Source organism: Engystomops pustulosus, chromosome 5 (assembly GCF_040894005.1).
Source record: "Engystomops pustulosus chromosome 5, aEngPut4.maternal, whole genome shotgun sequence".
NCBI lineage: Eukaryota > Metazoa > Chordata > Amphibia > Anura > Leptodactylidae > Engystomops > Engystomops pustulosus.
The window spans coordinates 193,721,325-193,737,265 of NC_092415.1; the positions used below are offsets into that span (position 1 = coordinate 193,721,325).

The 15,941-nt window shown below is 42.8% G+C and overlaps 1 protein-coding gene across 2 annotated transcripts in view; it reads right to left on the bottom strand.

The window, feature by feature from the left end:
* The window catches only part of MRC1 (mannose receptor C-type 1), a 40,676-nt gene extending 32,893 nt beyond the window's left edge, over window positions 1–7,783 (bottom strand). For both annotated transcript variants that reach the window (XM_072154210.1, XM_072154209.1), the window contains exons 1-3: window positions 7,609–7,783; window positions 5,457–5,852; window positions 2,585–2,758 (exon numbers count right to left, since the gene is read on the bottom strand). In XM_072154210.1, coding sequence (XP_072010311.1) covers window positions 2,585–2,758; window positions 5,457–5,852; window positions 7,609–7,666 — 628 coding nt within the window. In that variant the 5' untranslated portion in view covers window positions 7,667–7,783. The remainder of the gene's footprint in view (window positions 1–2,584; window positions 2,759–5,456; window positions 5,853–7,608) is intronic.
* Between the last annotated feature and the right edge of the window lie 8,158 nt (window positions 7,784–15,941).

Consider the following 15,941-nt stretch of genomic DNA (forward strand, 5'->3'; position numbering starts at 1 on the left):
CTGTACACTTTATTATTGTAATCCCAGTCAAACTTTTTTTGGTCACTGTGACAATTGGATTTTAAAAATGTTGGATTGTCATAAGAACCAGGAGTAACACTAAAGCTTCATTACAGACGCCTGTGATAACTGTTACAGCTGATTATTGTAGCCTAGGACTAAAGTACAATAAATTACCAATATCCAGAGGTCCGTTTGTAACTAGGGGTCGTATGTAAGTCAGGTGTTCTTAAGTAGAGGACCGCCTGTACTGCAATACTACTGTGTGATGATATATGACATTTTTGCACAGTATTCATTACTATGAGCCATTGGTCCATAAGGACCTGTGTGGGCGGTTTAGCATCTCAAATTGCTCAATTTCCCTTTAAGCAAGGTAATATGAAAGTTGTAGATGAGATCAGAACCAAGCTTCTTTGTAAAGGAGGGGCGTCCCGTTTGTCAACTTTGTTTCTGTAGCTTAAGAGCCCTTGGAGGACCTTCAAAGGTCCTGGAAAGGGTCTTGTATTCTTTACTATCTAAGGCAGTATCAAATTTAGTAGATGATTTGGCTGACCATGGACCCCCTTGAATTCGTGGTCCCCAGGCTGCCACCCAAACCACCCACATTATAACCTGCTATTAATTTTGAACACATTTTGGTGCAAAATCAGTAGCGGATTAAGCAATTGAGACCCATAACCATCTAAAAGGTAGAATATATTTATGCTGCCGAGTATGCTCTGCAGGGGGTATAAACTAGGCCCCCCTTGACTCAAGTCCAAAGTGGAGGATTCCCTTGTTCGCCTGTGGATCTATGTGATGATGTTTTTGACACAGATTAGTCCGTTTTGCTAATGTTAGTATGTTTTTTTGCTAGGTATTTGTAAAAATTTATGTATGGAATTTGAAAAACAGCGAGAAAAAAATTCTGTGCTATAAAATTAAAAATTTAATTAAATTGTGCTGTCGCTCAAAGCCAATAGAACAACAGGAGAGTGATGTGTATCCTATGGGATTTTTTTACTCTCTCATTCCACTCGGCTACATCTGGCCATGATGATAAAATATATCATTAATTAAACTTTTTTTTTTTTAAATCTAAAAATTTAAATAGTACAAATCGGCTCTCGGATAACGGGACCTCACATAAACAGCGCTAGAGACAGGGAAGTTGCTGACATGTAGGAAACGTGGAAACATGGAGATCTGGATCTGGTGTTGACAGAAACATTATCGGAGGTAAATGACCGGAGCAGATGTTTCATGTTATGCTGGTAATGAGTGTAGTGCAAGCCTAAAATAATAATCGTATCACACCGCAAGCGCTAGCAGAGAGAAATATATATACGCTGTACAAGACAAGTGTCATGTGATGTTGTAAAAATTACTGTAATGGCTCTGGGCCGAGATGTTTAGCATATTAAGTTATTCAAAAATAATGGGAGAAATTTATCAAGGGGTCATAGAAGTCAACTAAATTTGCAAATATTTAAAAAAAAGTTTTTAATATAGTAAATATCTAATTTGTCTACATGCACATGTGAAAAATAGACGGGTCAGTCGTAGTTTGCACTCTGGTGCCTAATGCACTGCCCTTTATTGAAGATGCCCTATCATATGATCTCATATAAAGTAAGTACATTCTACAGTAAACCAAACAATAACCAACCAAATTGAACTTCCAGACAGTTGACTCAATAACATAGGCTTAGATACTCAGAAATGTAGCGCGATGTTGTAGGTATATGGGATGGTTGGATTATAGAGAGGGCACCAGAGGTGCGAGCCCCGGGGACCCCACCAGTGAACTGCATAAGAGGGCCCCCATCATGTAACCTGGTCAGGGCCGGCACCAGCGCTGGGCATACCTGGTCAAGTGCCGGGGCCCAGAGCTGCTGGGGCGCCTACATAAGGCTGTACATATGGAATCCATTGGGCTGAGGGGGGCTTTATTATTATTATTATTTATTTATTATTATGATTCCGGAAAGGGGGGGGGTAGTAAATAAAATTACCATGAGGGGCTCTTTGGTATGATACACTAGGAAATATTTTAGGGACCAGGAGACTGTTCTAGTTCCTGAATTTTAAATGCCGCCATGTGAGTTCAAGGGGCCCACTGAAGCTCTGCTACCAAGGTTCCTGCTGAAACCTGGAGCCGACCCTGAACCTGCCCTTTCTCCTTTCACAGGATCAGCAGTATTGGCATCATAAGGACACGAATACTGCTGAATACAAAGTAGTACAGTCTCCCTGTACAATCCTTCATACTTGCTCCAACTTTTAGAGCCGAGTGGCAGGAGTGGCAGGTTACGTGGGAGAGCTTCGTGGGTGAAGGGTTGTGTCCTCCAGGGATTGTTGGGACCGTGGCAAAAGGAGGAGTGTGCTGTGCAAGTGGAGTTGAGAGATGCTCACCAAGTGTAGGATCAGGGGTGCGAGACCCAAACATCAACCCATCAGGGTCATATGAAGCTCTTATAAGAACTAGCAATCTGTAAGTCATCTATAAGGGTGAGATCACAAGGACAAGGAAGTTTCTCTGCAAAATTGCAGTGGTTCTGAAGAAGGGTCAAAACACAAAGCCTAAAAATAAATAACTTACCTTTTGATGGACAAAATCCATACATTTTGTCTTTCTCATACTCTACTGTTGTGGAGCACCAGGGAAATCCGTCCGATCGGCCGGCAGTCGTACAATCTGGATACCATTTGTTATCGTACTTAAAGGGGAACACACATGGCTGACCATTGGCGTTTCCTTTTAAGGTGTATATCTCTGCGTAGAAGAAAAGTATCGGCAATGCTCATTAGGTGACTATAAATCAAGGTGAAAGTTCTCATTGATTATTTCATTTATGAAGGTATAATATTTAACATCAATGACAGATAGTATAATATAGAGCAGGAGGAGCTATTGTACATGGGCAGACAGCATGTTATTGATATTACTTGATATTACTGTCAGCAGTAGATCACACATCACTTTCCAAAACACTCTGTGGTTTGGATTACGCTCCGAAGGGCATGACCACATCCCACATAGACATGTTTCCAAAAAAGAGAACTAGAAGAGCAGTCCAATAGTTCAATATCCTTCATATATCCTATGGTTTGGCTCATAATTTTACTAACCTAATGAAGGGTTCTTACAACCTGAAATGTTGCACTTATTATTGTAATGTCAATGGTTCCTTCACCGATATGAATCATGAAAGGACATCTACCGCCAGGATGAAGGACTGTAAGCCAAGCACACTGACATACTGGTGTGTGCCCCCTCTGGAAGGATCCTTTTAGCTTCTTAAGCCTGTGTTTTTAAGAGAAGTGGCTTTAAAAATTATGCAAATTAGGGGCTCTGGAGCTCCTTAGGCTCATTTGCATCATTTTTAAAGCTTTCTTTTGGAAAAACATTGGCATAAATAAGAGTGGATCCTGCTAGAGGGGGGCACACACTAGTATGTCAGTGTGTTTGGTTTACAAACATTGATCCTGGTGGTAGATTTCCTTTAAATAAAACCTACATATAGGGGTCTTTAATTTTTTTTTCTGGCCTGAAGCCTTGATGTTATTGTCAATGGCACAGGCTGTCTTGGAAGCCATATGTAATCAACCTACCCAAGGAGACCATATGCACTGGCTACAGTATGACATCCACATATACAATACTGCAAACATATCCTGATCTCCAAACAAAACCAATAGTAGTAAGAAAATAGAAACTTTTTAAAGGCCTTCTCAATTCCGCACTGTTATGAACTATCAAGCTTGTTTTTGTGGTAGAACTTGCTGATGTTCCACCTGAAGAGACATCACAATAGAGCCTCTTGGTGAATGGAGGATGTGTCCCTTCTGCCTGTTTTCAATCTGCAGGTTTCAGGACCTTTCGAGGACCTTCAAAGGCCCTGAAATGGCTCTTGTGTACATGTGTATTGAGAGCAGGAACAGATGTATAGGGATTTCATGGGTGAAGGTCCATGGTGGGTGGCCATGGGCCCCCTAGAAGGCTTGGGCCCAGTTTTAGAACCAACTATTGGTGATCCCAGAAGTGGTTCTTCATCCCAGAGGCACTCAAGGTCACGTCCAACGAGTCCCTCCTGGCTCATCCGAGACCTAATTTATGCACGCCCCCTGCCTCATTGTTATTCCCCGCTCCCATGCCATATCGTGATGTATTCTTGCTTGATTTCTTGCACAGCCGCACAGGATACAAGCGAGCCGCAAAAGATACAAAATCAAACGCCTGAGCGAGAATTCCTGACGGCCAGGTGACGTCACCGGCTCTCTGGCCGCGGAGAGGCATGGGAGCAGGGAATAACAATGAGGTTGGGGGGCGTGCATAAATTAGGTCTTGGAAGAGCCCGGATTCTCTTTTCGCTTCCTCCTGGGCCGCCATTACATAGAGAAAATAGACTTTTAAAAACATGCAAATGAGCCAGAGGCGCTCAAGGTCCCGTGTATTTTCTTAATGTAACGGCGGCTCAGGAGGAAGCGAAAAGAGGATCCCTCATGCCCTACAGGTAACAAGTTGCTATGGGACAGTCTTCCACCCAGAAAATTATGGTAGATGTCCTTTAATAGCTGCTGCTTTGCTGATTCTGGTGCAGTTGGAATTTTTTTTCTAGCCCCTACCACTCCCAAGCAATCAGTGGTGATAATTTTGGGACCCAATATGCTAATTAGGTTATCTTCTGTCAGATGGGCTGGAAAAAAAACCTCCCGGGACTGCCCATCTGAGAGAGAAACTAATCAACCTACTGAGTGCTGAAACTTACAGCATTGATATCTCGTGAATGGTTGAGACTAGAGAAAATAATCCAACTGTATTGGTATCAAGGGAGGGGTATCTGTTAAAGGAAACCTTCCAAGTGAGCCAGAGGTAGATCCGATGGCAGATTACTTTACTAGGAACATGTCCTATACTTTTTATTTCAAAATCTTGAGAGGCCAATATCTTGGTAAAAAGTTTATCTTGTATATATGCAAATTACATGAGGAGGCCATTGGAACGTAGAGTAGCCACTCCGTGGAGTTCCACTCCACGCCCCAGTAGCCTCTTTGTAGCCCTCCTACCCTACCTTCAACATGCAGCTCGCTGGTGCTGTGCGCACTTGTCCAAGAAGCCGAGAAGCAGAGGCTGCGCAGCCTTGAGTTTGCACTCTGCGCATGCGCAGACCAAGTGGCTTCACAGACACGTGCAGGCAGTTCCACCGAGCTGCACACTGAAGATAGGGCAGGATGTCTACAAAGAGGCTCCATGGTGCGGCAACTCCATGCCCCAGTAGCCTCTTCAAGTAATTTGCATATATTCAAGATAAACTGTTTTCGGGCACTCAAGACTTTGAAATAAAAAGTATAGGACTTGTTCCAAATAAAGGAACCTGCCATCAGATCTACCTACATCCATGATGGTAGGTTTACTTTAAAGGTTGAAAAGTTGAAAGTTAGACTTTCCTGTGGAGACATATTCTACTTACCTTCATACGCTTTAGTACACAGATCATCTGGCGTTGAGTAGATTCTCCACCTACTCCAGAATCCAATGCCCTTATAGAGTAAGACTTCTTCCTTTCTGTTACCATAGTTCAAGTGAAGATTAGATCCCACAATTCCAAACAAAGTCTCATTTTTACAATCCCATTTCTGGAGCTCGCTGCTGCCGTCACACGTGTATAGAGTCACCGCTGACCATTCCGCTATAGAAGACACGGCCAGGCATTGAGATGTCTCCACATTGATCAGCTGGTGTTTAGAAATCCACCGAAACTTCTGTGCGTTGGACTTCTCGTTACACTGAGCGGCGACGACGATGGTGTTCTTGCCTTCCAAACATTTCTTGTGATTTTCATTGTAGATTAAAAAAGTGTCTGACTCTGAAAGATGAGATTTATTTTCATCAGGATGAAAAGAAGAACATCCAATCCCTTCCCTTTCTTGATTGAACTTGATGGACATGTGTCTTTTTTCAACCGTATAAACTATGAAACTATAAAATAATGACCATCGTCTACAGTATAGGCAAGGTGCCTAGGATATCCAGTCATCGATAGATAAATGGGATAAGAGGTAGCAATCCCTCCGAGGGGGTTTGAAGACCTCTTGTCCACGTATGAAGACTATGGATTACGACAGTGGAGCTTTGAGATGCTCAGTCAAGTAAATTGTTGGAAACATTCAGGAACTGGTTAATATCATCCCATAATATATCATCTAGGAGCCCAGACCGCACGAGGTTAAAGATTCCCCTGAAATTATACATTTCCATTATTGTCTCTGGACAATTTATTCAGGACTTGTATCAGCTTCTCTAAGGCCCCCCCCCTCCCCTTACAAATAAGAGAATAGTTGGTCAAACCTAGTACCTCCTTGGGTCAATTTCTTTCGTACTATCTTGGAAATTGGCTAGAGAAACTTAGTTACAGACAATGCCTTTTGTATCAGGATATATGGGCACTTGCTTGAGTGAACCAATCCTGGAAAAACTGGTTAATCCTCAATATGAATGGATCATAGAACAAGGTATCTTGATACAACCTACATGTGTTAAGATCAGCCTAGATATGGATCCTAGACACAACAGACACCTGGTGATGTTATGGCCTGATGAAGACACAGTTCCAGCATCGAAATACAAGGCCTTATCTCTCCAATAAAAGGCTTTGCCAGTTAACAAAACCAACTTCTCCATATATCTACCCAACCGGTAGCACGTCAATTTGTAGCCCTGTCCTTTCCTCACTACATCTGGTCAAACCTATGAAGGTTACACAACAGATTTATATGCATCAGTTACAACTACCACCTCTTTATCCCCCTGCAGATCCAACCTCTGCCCCACTCCGCACCCTGTGTAACCCCCTGCATGTCCTAGTTTTGCTTTGCTATCCCTATGGTACCATGTTGAGGAACTTAAGATCTTCTGAAGAAGATAAAGGGGGTCATTTATCTTAGTCTGATGCGCCTTTTATAGTGACTTTTTGAGCGCATTTGCACTAATTTTTGCGCCTTTTTCGCCTTGCAGCAGTGATCCTGGTTTGTGCCTAATTTGTCTTTGTATTTCTCCTACATCCAGATGTTTGCGCCCTATTTAACATTGATTTGCGCCTATATGGCACAATAACACGCCAGTCCTGACCGTGCTTAGGAAAGGCCATGGTGTGATATGCGCAAAAAATTGTGCCTCTTGTAAAATTTGCAAAGGTGCAAAAAATACTTTATTTGTCAAAGACAAATCAGGTGCAAAAAAAAAAAGAATCACAAAAGGGATAAAAAAAAGATCTCAGAGAAGGGAGAAATAAGGTAAATGACCCCCAAAGTTTAGAAGAACTATACAATATTTATATATATATATATATATGTATGTGTGTATGTGTGTGTGTATGTATGTATGTATGTATGTATGTATGTATGTATGTGTGTGTATATATATGTGTATATATATACACATACATAAAATGTACCTATCCAAGAATTGTTTCCTATGGTATCACTTTTTCCATACAATACATGTTGCACTCATCCAGGACTACAGGGTGCAGGTATGTAATTGGTTAATGTTGATAACCCGGATAATCCATGACCATAACTATAATTAGGATCAGAAGAACAAATAGATATGGATTAACTCACCCAGTTGATGTGACGGCCAGATTAGGTATAAAAGCACAAGTAATATGGTGGCAGTCATTGTAAATATCTCATTATTCTTCCCGCTGCTTAGTTTGGAATTCTCTGCTTTGTCGGAAGTCGGAGCTGAACCTGTGTGTACAGAGAACCTCTGGATGAAGACTGCGACATCCAGGGAAAGTCGTGGCCTCTAAATGATAAAGAAATATCCTGTCACATGGAACTTAAAAGCAAACAGGAACTCCCAGTCCTGACTTTGCTTTTCTAAGCAAAATGACTATTGGCCGTAGCTACACATAGGAGGCTATGAAGTTCATTGTGTTGTTACTCGGAAATTATTTCTTAATTTCTTGTATGAAACGATTTATCGGGAATCAGAAGAGCACCCGTCGAAATGAGCTGATTCCATGAAATGTCAAACTGATTTGTCAATGCGTTCAGAATAAATGATTTCCTGAATGAGCAAAAACAATCGACATGTGATGCTTTTTAAGAGTATAGAATAGAGTATGAATAAAGAAAATACTGTTAAAATGTATCTCATGTCTGATATAGAACCAGAGATAGGTAAAAGGTTTGTCATCACTGACCTAAACCATGGTTCTGGTCTCATTTTAAAGATAAGTATTGAAGAATTCCAAATGGATTGTGATATAGAACCGGTTGAGAATTTGAGCTACAAATAAAGTTCCACTTCCTGACTAAAAGGTTTGTCATCACTGACCTAAACCATGGTTCTGGTCTCATTTTAAAGATAAGTATTTAAGAATTCCAAATGGATTGTGATATAGAACCAGAGATACTGGCAGTTAGACACAGTTGAGAACGTGAGCTACAAATAAAGTTCCATTTCCTGACCAAGATCCTGATTCATTTTAAGAGATTAGATAACTATCTTTAAAATGACACCATAATTCTGGGTGCTACAGAGCCCAATAAAAAGGTGTCTGACAAATGGGGTGAATTGACGATTGAATTGAATGTGGCTGTATGCTAATCGTATGAAAATGGTACGGGAAGCTTGCGGCCATTTTTATATATGTTCACGTGAAAGAGGCCTAAGTGCCTTTGGTTAATCATGATGGATTTTTAAGGTAGATTTCTTTAAAAGGGAACCTGTCAGGGTGATTTGGGACACAAAACCACCCACAGGTCCTTATGGACCAGTGGTTTAGTGTCCCAAACTTTATACTCACCTCATCCCTTGTTCCCTTGGTGCCTTCACTGGCAGATCACTGTCCCGGCTGCACTTCCCGTACTGCAACTTGGGATCTGAAGATGTGAATACGATGTATCTCATCGGACTCACATCTAAGTAAGTATAAAAGTAATTTTTTTTTCCCACTTACAGGCCTCATACAGGTCAATTTTGACCCTAAACAGGTTAAAAAGGACCTGTAGTTGGTTTTAGGGTCCCAAATTGACATGACCGGTCTTCTTTAAGTTCTATTGAACTCATGACCTGTAACAAGGTTATGCAGCATCACTGCCTGTACAGTAAAGAATCATCTTCTCTAAAGAGATTGAGACTTTACCTTTCTGGTAGAAAGGGGGTACGGTTGTCATTTTAAATAACTGTATTGTGAAACTAGGATCTTGTTGTCACTGTCCAGATGGAAACTCCCTAAAGTTACAATGCACAGTGAAGCCATGAATTGGTGCAGATTTCCAGTGGTTTTAAGCTGTGAATTTATTAAGAATGAAAGGGGTGTTTCTAAAAATATTGATAACATACCCATTAAATAGGTCCTCAATTTTAGATTTGTGGGAGTCCAACACCCTGCGCCCCCTTGAAGCCAATAAACAGAGAAATTTATGTGTACTTACCTCCTCCGGCATTGCCGGTCTCCCACGTCAGGGTTCCTCGGTGCTATGATTTGCTTATAGGGACATGGCACCTTGATGCCGACAGCTCTAGGCCGCCTGATACGTCCACCTGTCCCAGCGTTCCAGCGCCTGATACACCCACCTGTCCCAGCATTCCAGCGCCTGATAGGCCCCCACCGATCCCAGCGTTCCAGCACCTGATACGCCCACCTGTCCCAGCGTTCCTGCGCCTGATACAGCACTTTGACAGGTCAGCGCATCAGGCAGCTGGAAGCTGTCAGCACTGAGGTGCCGTGTCCTTGTAAATAGGGACCCCCGGGAGTGTTGGAGGAGGTAAGTAAACGTTTATTTTTTGTGCAGCCCCTCCCACTGCCCACCAGATTTTTGCATAATTTCAGATAACCCCTTTAACAATTCTGAATATTGCTTCCCTAGAAGTCTTCATTGTTTTGTTCCTCTTTTACTCCTCCTGGAAATTAACAATTTAAATGTGTGTTGTTCATTCCCCTTGTCAAAGGGGGTGTGATATTCCAAACTTGACAATGGCCGATTGGACAGTGCTTGACTGTGCAGGGACACACCCCTACGTGGTACCACCCAGGTGTCAATGTGTTCATAACTTTCTAGGAGGAATAACAGAGGAGAGTGATTTTACTATCATGGGGAACACAATGGTTATTGCGGACAAGGCATTTTGCGGATGACAGCTCCTCTTTACGTTGTGGTTACAATCACAGATGTTCAGGAAGTTTTTCTATAGAAAGTATCAATTTTCGATAGTTCAAGAACTTCCGCATTCTTCTCAAAAACTAATATAGTTCCGTAAATGACATTATTTTTACATGGTACATTATATTACACAATAGGGAGGATGCAGAATCACAATGTTTCGTGACAACTTCAATTTTAAGAGAAATAAGGCAAAATAAGAAATTTGGTCAATTGTTCCATTTTTCAACAATTCGAATAAGTCCTGGTAAAATAAAACACTACAAAATATGACCCTATTTTCAGACTTCTTATTGTGTGGCCTGTATATTATAAAAGCATTTAGAATTCTAGAGATTACAGGAACTTCAGACAGTGATGAGATCGGAGAGAACATTGGGGCCTGTTTGAGCACTTCTGCCTTGCAGCGCTGGGGACCTAGGTTCAAATCCCACCCAGGTAAACATCTGCAAAGAGTTTGTTTGTTCTATCTGTGTTTGCCTGGGTTTCGTCCAGGTCCTCCTGTTTCCTCCCACACTCCAAAACATACTGGTAGGTTGATTAGATTGTGAGCTCCTTTGGGGACAGGGACCGATTTGGAAAACTCTGTGCAGCGCTGCGTATTCTGTAGGCGCTATATAAAGAATTAATATATTAATATTATTATATTATTATTATTATGTCCTCAGCTGTGCTGGAGGCTTATTCTGAAGGTTCTGTCAGATATGATCAAAACAGCAAAGTTCAAGTATTTAAGCTCAGTTTCCCCCTCCCTTAACACCTACAATCAGTGTTGGCGTTAAAGGAAATCTACCATCAAAATCCATCATGCGGGGTTGTGACTACAGTGGTAGCTGCTATAGGGGCCCGCAGTGTCAGGGGGCCCCGACATCCGACCTGACACACTAAAGAATGCAGGATGTGCACCATTATATACATAATGGGGGTAATTTATTATACCCTGATGCTCCTGCGCCGGCGTATAATAGTCCCGCCGCTGCTATTTTGCAGCCCGATACATCAAAAGGCTCCTGCCTCTTGATGTATCCAGCAGGGTCCTGCACAACGTCCGTTTCCACACCAGTCGCTGCCTGGCATAGAAATGAACGCAGCCTGCGACTTCTCACATTTGATAAGTCTCTGGCTGCAGCGAGTGTGCAGGCATGGCGCCGGTCTAATCGCGGCCGCGTGGTGCCCCCTTCACGCCCCACTGGGGTGAAGGTGGCAGATTGGGGAAAATAATCGCAAGTGCTAGAAATAAGCCCCTGATAAATATGTTCCAATATCTATATAACTGCACAGCATGAAAAGGAGACTCAGATAAGAAATGTCGGGGGAGAGCAGAATGACAGGACCAGGAATCTCTCATCTCTAATTCCTGCCGTCTACTCCCCCACGTGGTCAGCAGCTACTGGGACAGATCTGTGTAAATGTATGTAACAGTGCATAAATGTGTGGGCATAAGTGTATAAATATTTGTATGTGTGTAGGAGTGTATAAATGTGTGGGCCTGATTCAGAAGTCTGCTATGTGGCCTGGCCTGTCCTCTGCCATCATGACAAACCGGGGACACTTACTCATAGATCCAGGCACCGTGGATTTGGCAATCTTCTTCTATATGTTATTCATTGCCTCATTCTTTCTAAAATCAACTTTGAAAATTATGCTAATGAGTCGCACGTTCTTAGCTTTACAGCCTTTTAGCGCTGGGGACCTGGGTTCGAGTCCCAGGTTCAACATCTGCAAAGAATTTGTATGTTCTCACCGTGTTTGCGTGGGTTTCCTCCGGGTACTCCGGTTTCCTCCCACACTCCAAAAACATACTGGTAGGTTGATTAGATAAGTCCAAGTAATCGTGATCTATGATCACATATTCACAGACCTGCTCTACTCCCGGTGCGTAGACCTCCAGGAACGCCTTTCTTCTCCCCCAAGTACAATGGAAATTGATAAAGACGAGGTCCGCACTCTTGCTTGCTTGTGTCGAAACTTGTATCTTTAATTTATTCATGGAAAACAGCAGTTACAAATATGGATAAAATCTGACGCGTTTCTGACCTTCTTGGTCCTTAGTCTGACGCGTTTCTGATGTTCTTGGTCCTTAGTCATATGACTAAGGACCAAGAAGGTCAGAAAAGCGTCAGATTGTATCCATATTTGTAACGGCTGTTTTCCATGAATAAATAAAAGATACAAGTTTCGACACAAGCAAGCAAGAGTGCGGACCTCGTCTTTATCAATTTCCAGGTTGATTAGATAGCACAGTTATGGGATGGAGCATGGCCAAATGTTTGCTATGGGGCCCAATTATTTACGCCTCTGGCAAAACATCTGAACAGCCACTGGTCACCCCCAATTATTATGCTTCATGGCGTATTGGGGCTATGTCGCTACAAGGGTTCTTACAGTATCATACAATGTGACACAATGTAACATACAACAATATAACTTCATACCGAGACAGTTCACCTTCACTTACCTTAAATCCAGATAGATAAAATCTTCAATAAAACATTGAGAGAAGACATTTTGCTGATTCATTCACTTTGTGGACAGCCTGACACAGCACCGCGATGGGGGAGAGTCCCGGCTACTTGTTAATAGATTTACTGCCAACAGGAAAGCAGGAGAACAATCACTGCTCACACCGAGTCTTGTTTTGTTCCACATTACACCAATTATCTCAATGTCTTTCCAAGAAGAGGCAAGAAAAACACAGAAGGGAGTGAGTGACTGAAAATGATGAAAAACGTATCAGCTGAATAACGCCGCCACCTACTATAAAGTGCACCACCCCTTTAAAAATAGTGTAATGCCTATTGCCGAATGCACAGAACCTTTATAAAATACATGTGAGCTCCCAGCCTCCTCAAGTAGGTAAGTAATGAAATACCCTAAAATTCCTTCTTTCATGTGAAATCTCATCTGCTTACATATAAGAAAATCTTCTTCAAAGTCAATGAGCTGACTTAAAGACTCTAAAGTAAGCAGCTCCTAGTGCTTGAACAAACGCCGCAGTGTTAGAGTGATAGCGTTACCGGAAACCTCCGGTAACGCTATCTAACACTGCGGCAGGGTATAGTGTAATTGTCGGACAGCTCGCAAAGCTGTCCGACGTATTCATGAGGGGGCGGGGTTGGGGCGTGGCTAGGGGCGGTGACTGCCACCTACCGCGCGGCAGTCACTGCCGGCCTATGGAGCGAGCGGGGCGGTCCAGGGAAGAGGCAGCGCCTTGGACCGCCCCCTCATGAATACATCGGACAACTTTGCAAGCGGTCTGATGATTACACTATACCCGCCGCAGTGTTTGATAGCGTTACCGGAGGTTTCGCTATCACTCTAACACTGCGGCGCGTGATCAAGCACTAGGAGCTGTTTACTTTTGTAAGCAGCTCCTAGTGCCGATAAATGGGGTGACAGGTCCTCTTGAAGCATAATACAGTCATAATAACGTAACAGTGGTTACACTATTGTATAGAAGTTTCTGTATGTTAGACCCCCCTGTATATATAGGATCTCACGGGTAATGATTGTGCACATCGGATTTCACCACTTGATAAAAATACTTTTTACAATGAAAGGTCAGCGAGCAGCGAGTCACCTCTGATTCTACGACATTACTGCGGGATCATCACATATACTCCACCAGTGATAGAAATATCTGTATATTTTAGGTTTCGCTTTTACACTTCTGGATGTAGGAAAAGGAAATAACAGGCATTTCCTGGGATTAACAGGAATGACACTTGGTTTCCGAAGATAAACGGTGTTAATGGCCGACGCTGGTCAGGATCTGCTGATGAGACCTGCTGATCGGGAGCTGCGATTTATTGGGGTCGGGTTACCTCTTCCCGTAGTAGGTTTTGTAGTGGGTATTTACAATAATTCCTTTAAATTCTTTTAAAAATTTTTTTGGGGAATTCACTTTATGGCGCTGTCATCACCCTGATACTGCGGATCAGGTACAACACGTAACCCTGGGGTATACAGAGGGGGGTGTACATTTAGGAATTGCAGAAGATATGGGGAATATAGATATGAGATAGATTTATAGGTAGATGATAGATATGAAAGGATAGGTAATGGATAGATGATAGATAGATAGATAGATAGATAGATAGATATGAGATATATAGACAGACAGATAGATAGATAGATAGATAGATAGATATAAGATAGATATGAGATAGATAGATAGATATGAGATAGATAGATAGATAGATAGATAGATAGATAGATAGATAGATAGATAGATAGATAGATAGATAGATAGATGATAGATAGATAGAAGATAGATAGATAGATGTTAGATAGATAGATAGATATGAGATAGATAGATAGATAGATAGATAGATAGATAGATAGATATGAGATAAATATATAGACAGATAGATAGATAGATAGATAGATATGAGATATATAGACAGACAGATAGATAGATAGATAGATAGATAGATAGATATAAGATAGATATGAGATAGATAGATAGATAGATGATAGATGATAGATAGATAGATAGATAGATAGATAGATAGATAGATAGATAGATAGATAGAAGATAGATAGATAGATGTGCAACATCCCCCACCGGGGCCTAGCCCTTGAGGTGAGGCCTGGAGTCAGCCGGGACCCGCGGTACCGGAGTGGCTGGCGGTTGCGGCCTAAGCACGCTATTGTCACGGTGCTTGGTACGGGGGAACCGGAGGGCTGTCCTACAGCCTGGCAGGTCTCCAGCAGGGTGGTGTTGGCAAGAAATGATGAGGGAGCGGCTGCTATAGCGGATCTCCCTGGGGCAACCCCTTAATGTCCCGAGTGTGAGTCTCTGGGTGATGGACAGGGTGCCGGTGATGAAGGCAGCCGTATTAGCAGGGACCAGACGGAGGCAGAAGTTGAAGCAAACAACTTACAGTTCTTTATTTGAACCGCAGGAACCGCAGCAAACGTGCCTTTAACAGGAAGGTAGGGTGCCGAGATGTGAGTTGGAGGAAGCCTCAGGAGATAGTTCACCAGCCTGGAAGTAGAGGGCAGGCTGGGAGGCAGCTGTGTCCTGGTAGGAAGCTTCAGCTTGTCCTGTAGGGCTTCAGGTATCACCTTCAAAGGTAAGATGATACCCCTTTTCCTCACTATACTAACTCTAGTCTAATGCTCCACTCTTCAGAGGCAGGGGCTAAGCTCTTCCTGCTCTGGTATGGGCTAGACAGAGATTTCTCACTCACTCACTGATTCTCCTACAACAGAATCTCTCTGAATCCTTACTAGAATAATCTAGTCCAGAACATTCCTGGCCAGAGGTTTTATTACCTCCCTTTGGTCAGGTGGTGGCTGCTCCTCCAATCACATCTCAGCTTACAGAGCACAGGATGTAACACATATCATTGGATAACAGCATCTGGCATTATACAAAATACTTAACCTCTGCCTTGCCAGGCAGGATTCACCACTGCAATATCCCTATGTCCTATTAGAACCATGTTGTGTAATGGGATTACATGCAGGTGGGACGTATTCGCAAGCACTACCTCGCCATTGCATCGGCGAGGGTGTTGCATACCCCGGGGGCAATTGAAAGAGCCGCCCTCGGCTCGACTACAGATGGTTTGGGGCACAGAGGGGGCTAAGGGCACTTCTGGGAAGGGCAGGCTATGTGAGGTGTAGGGACAAACCGCCCATGGTCCTGGAGACAGGCACCTGGGTTGGTGTCGGACTAAGACAAAAAACATGTAGCTGTATGACAGTTGGTCGCTGACGCCATTAAACCGAACTGTACAGTAGGAAAGGTGTGGTGTCATGTCCTGTAATCC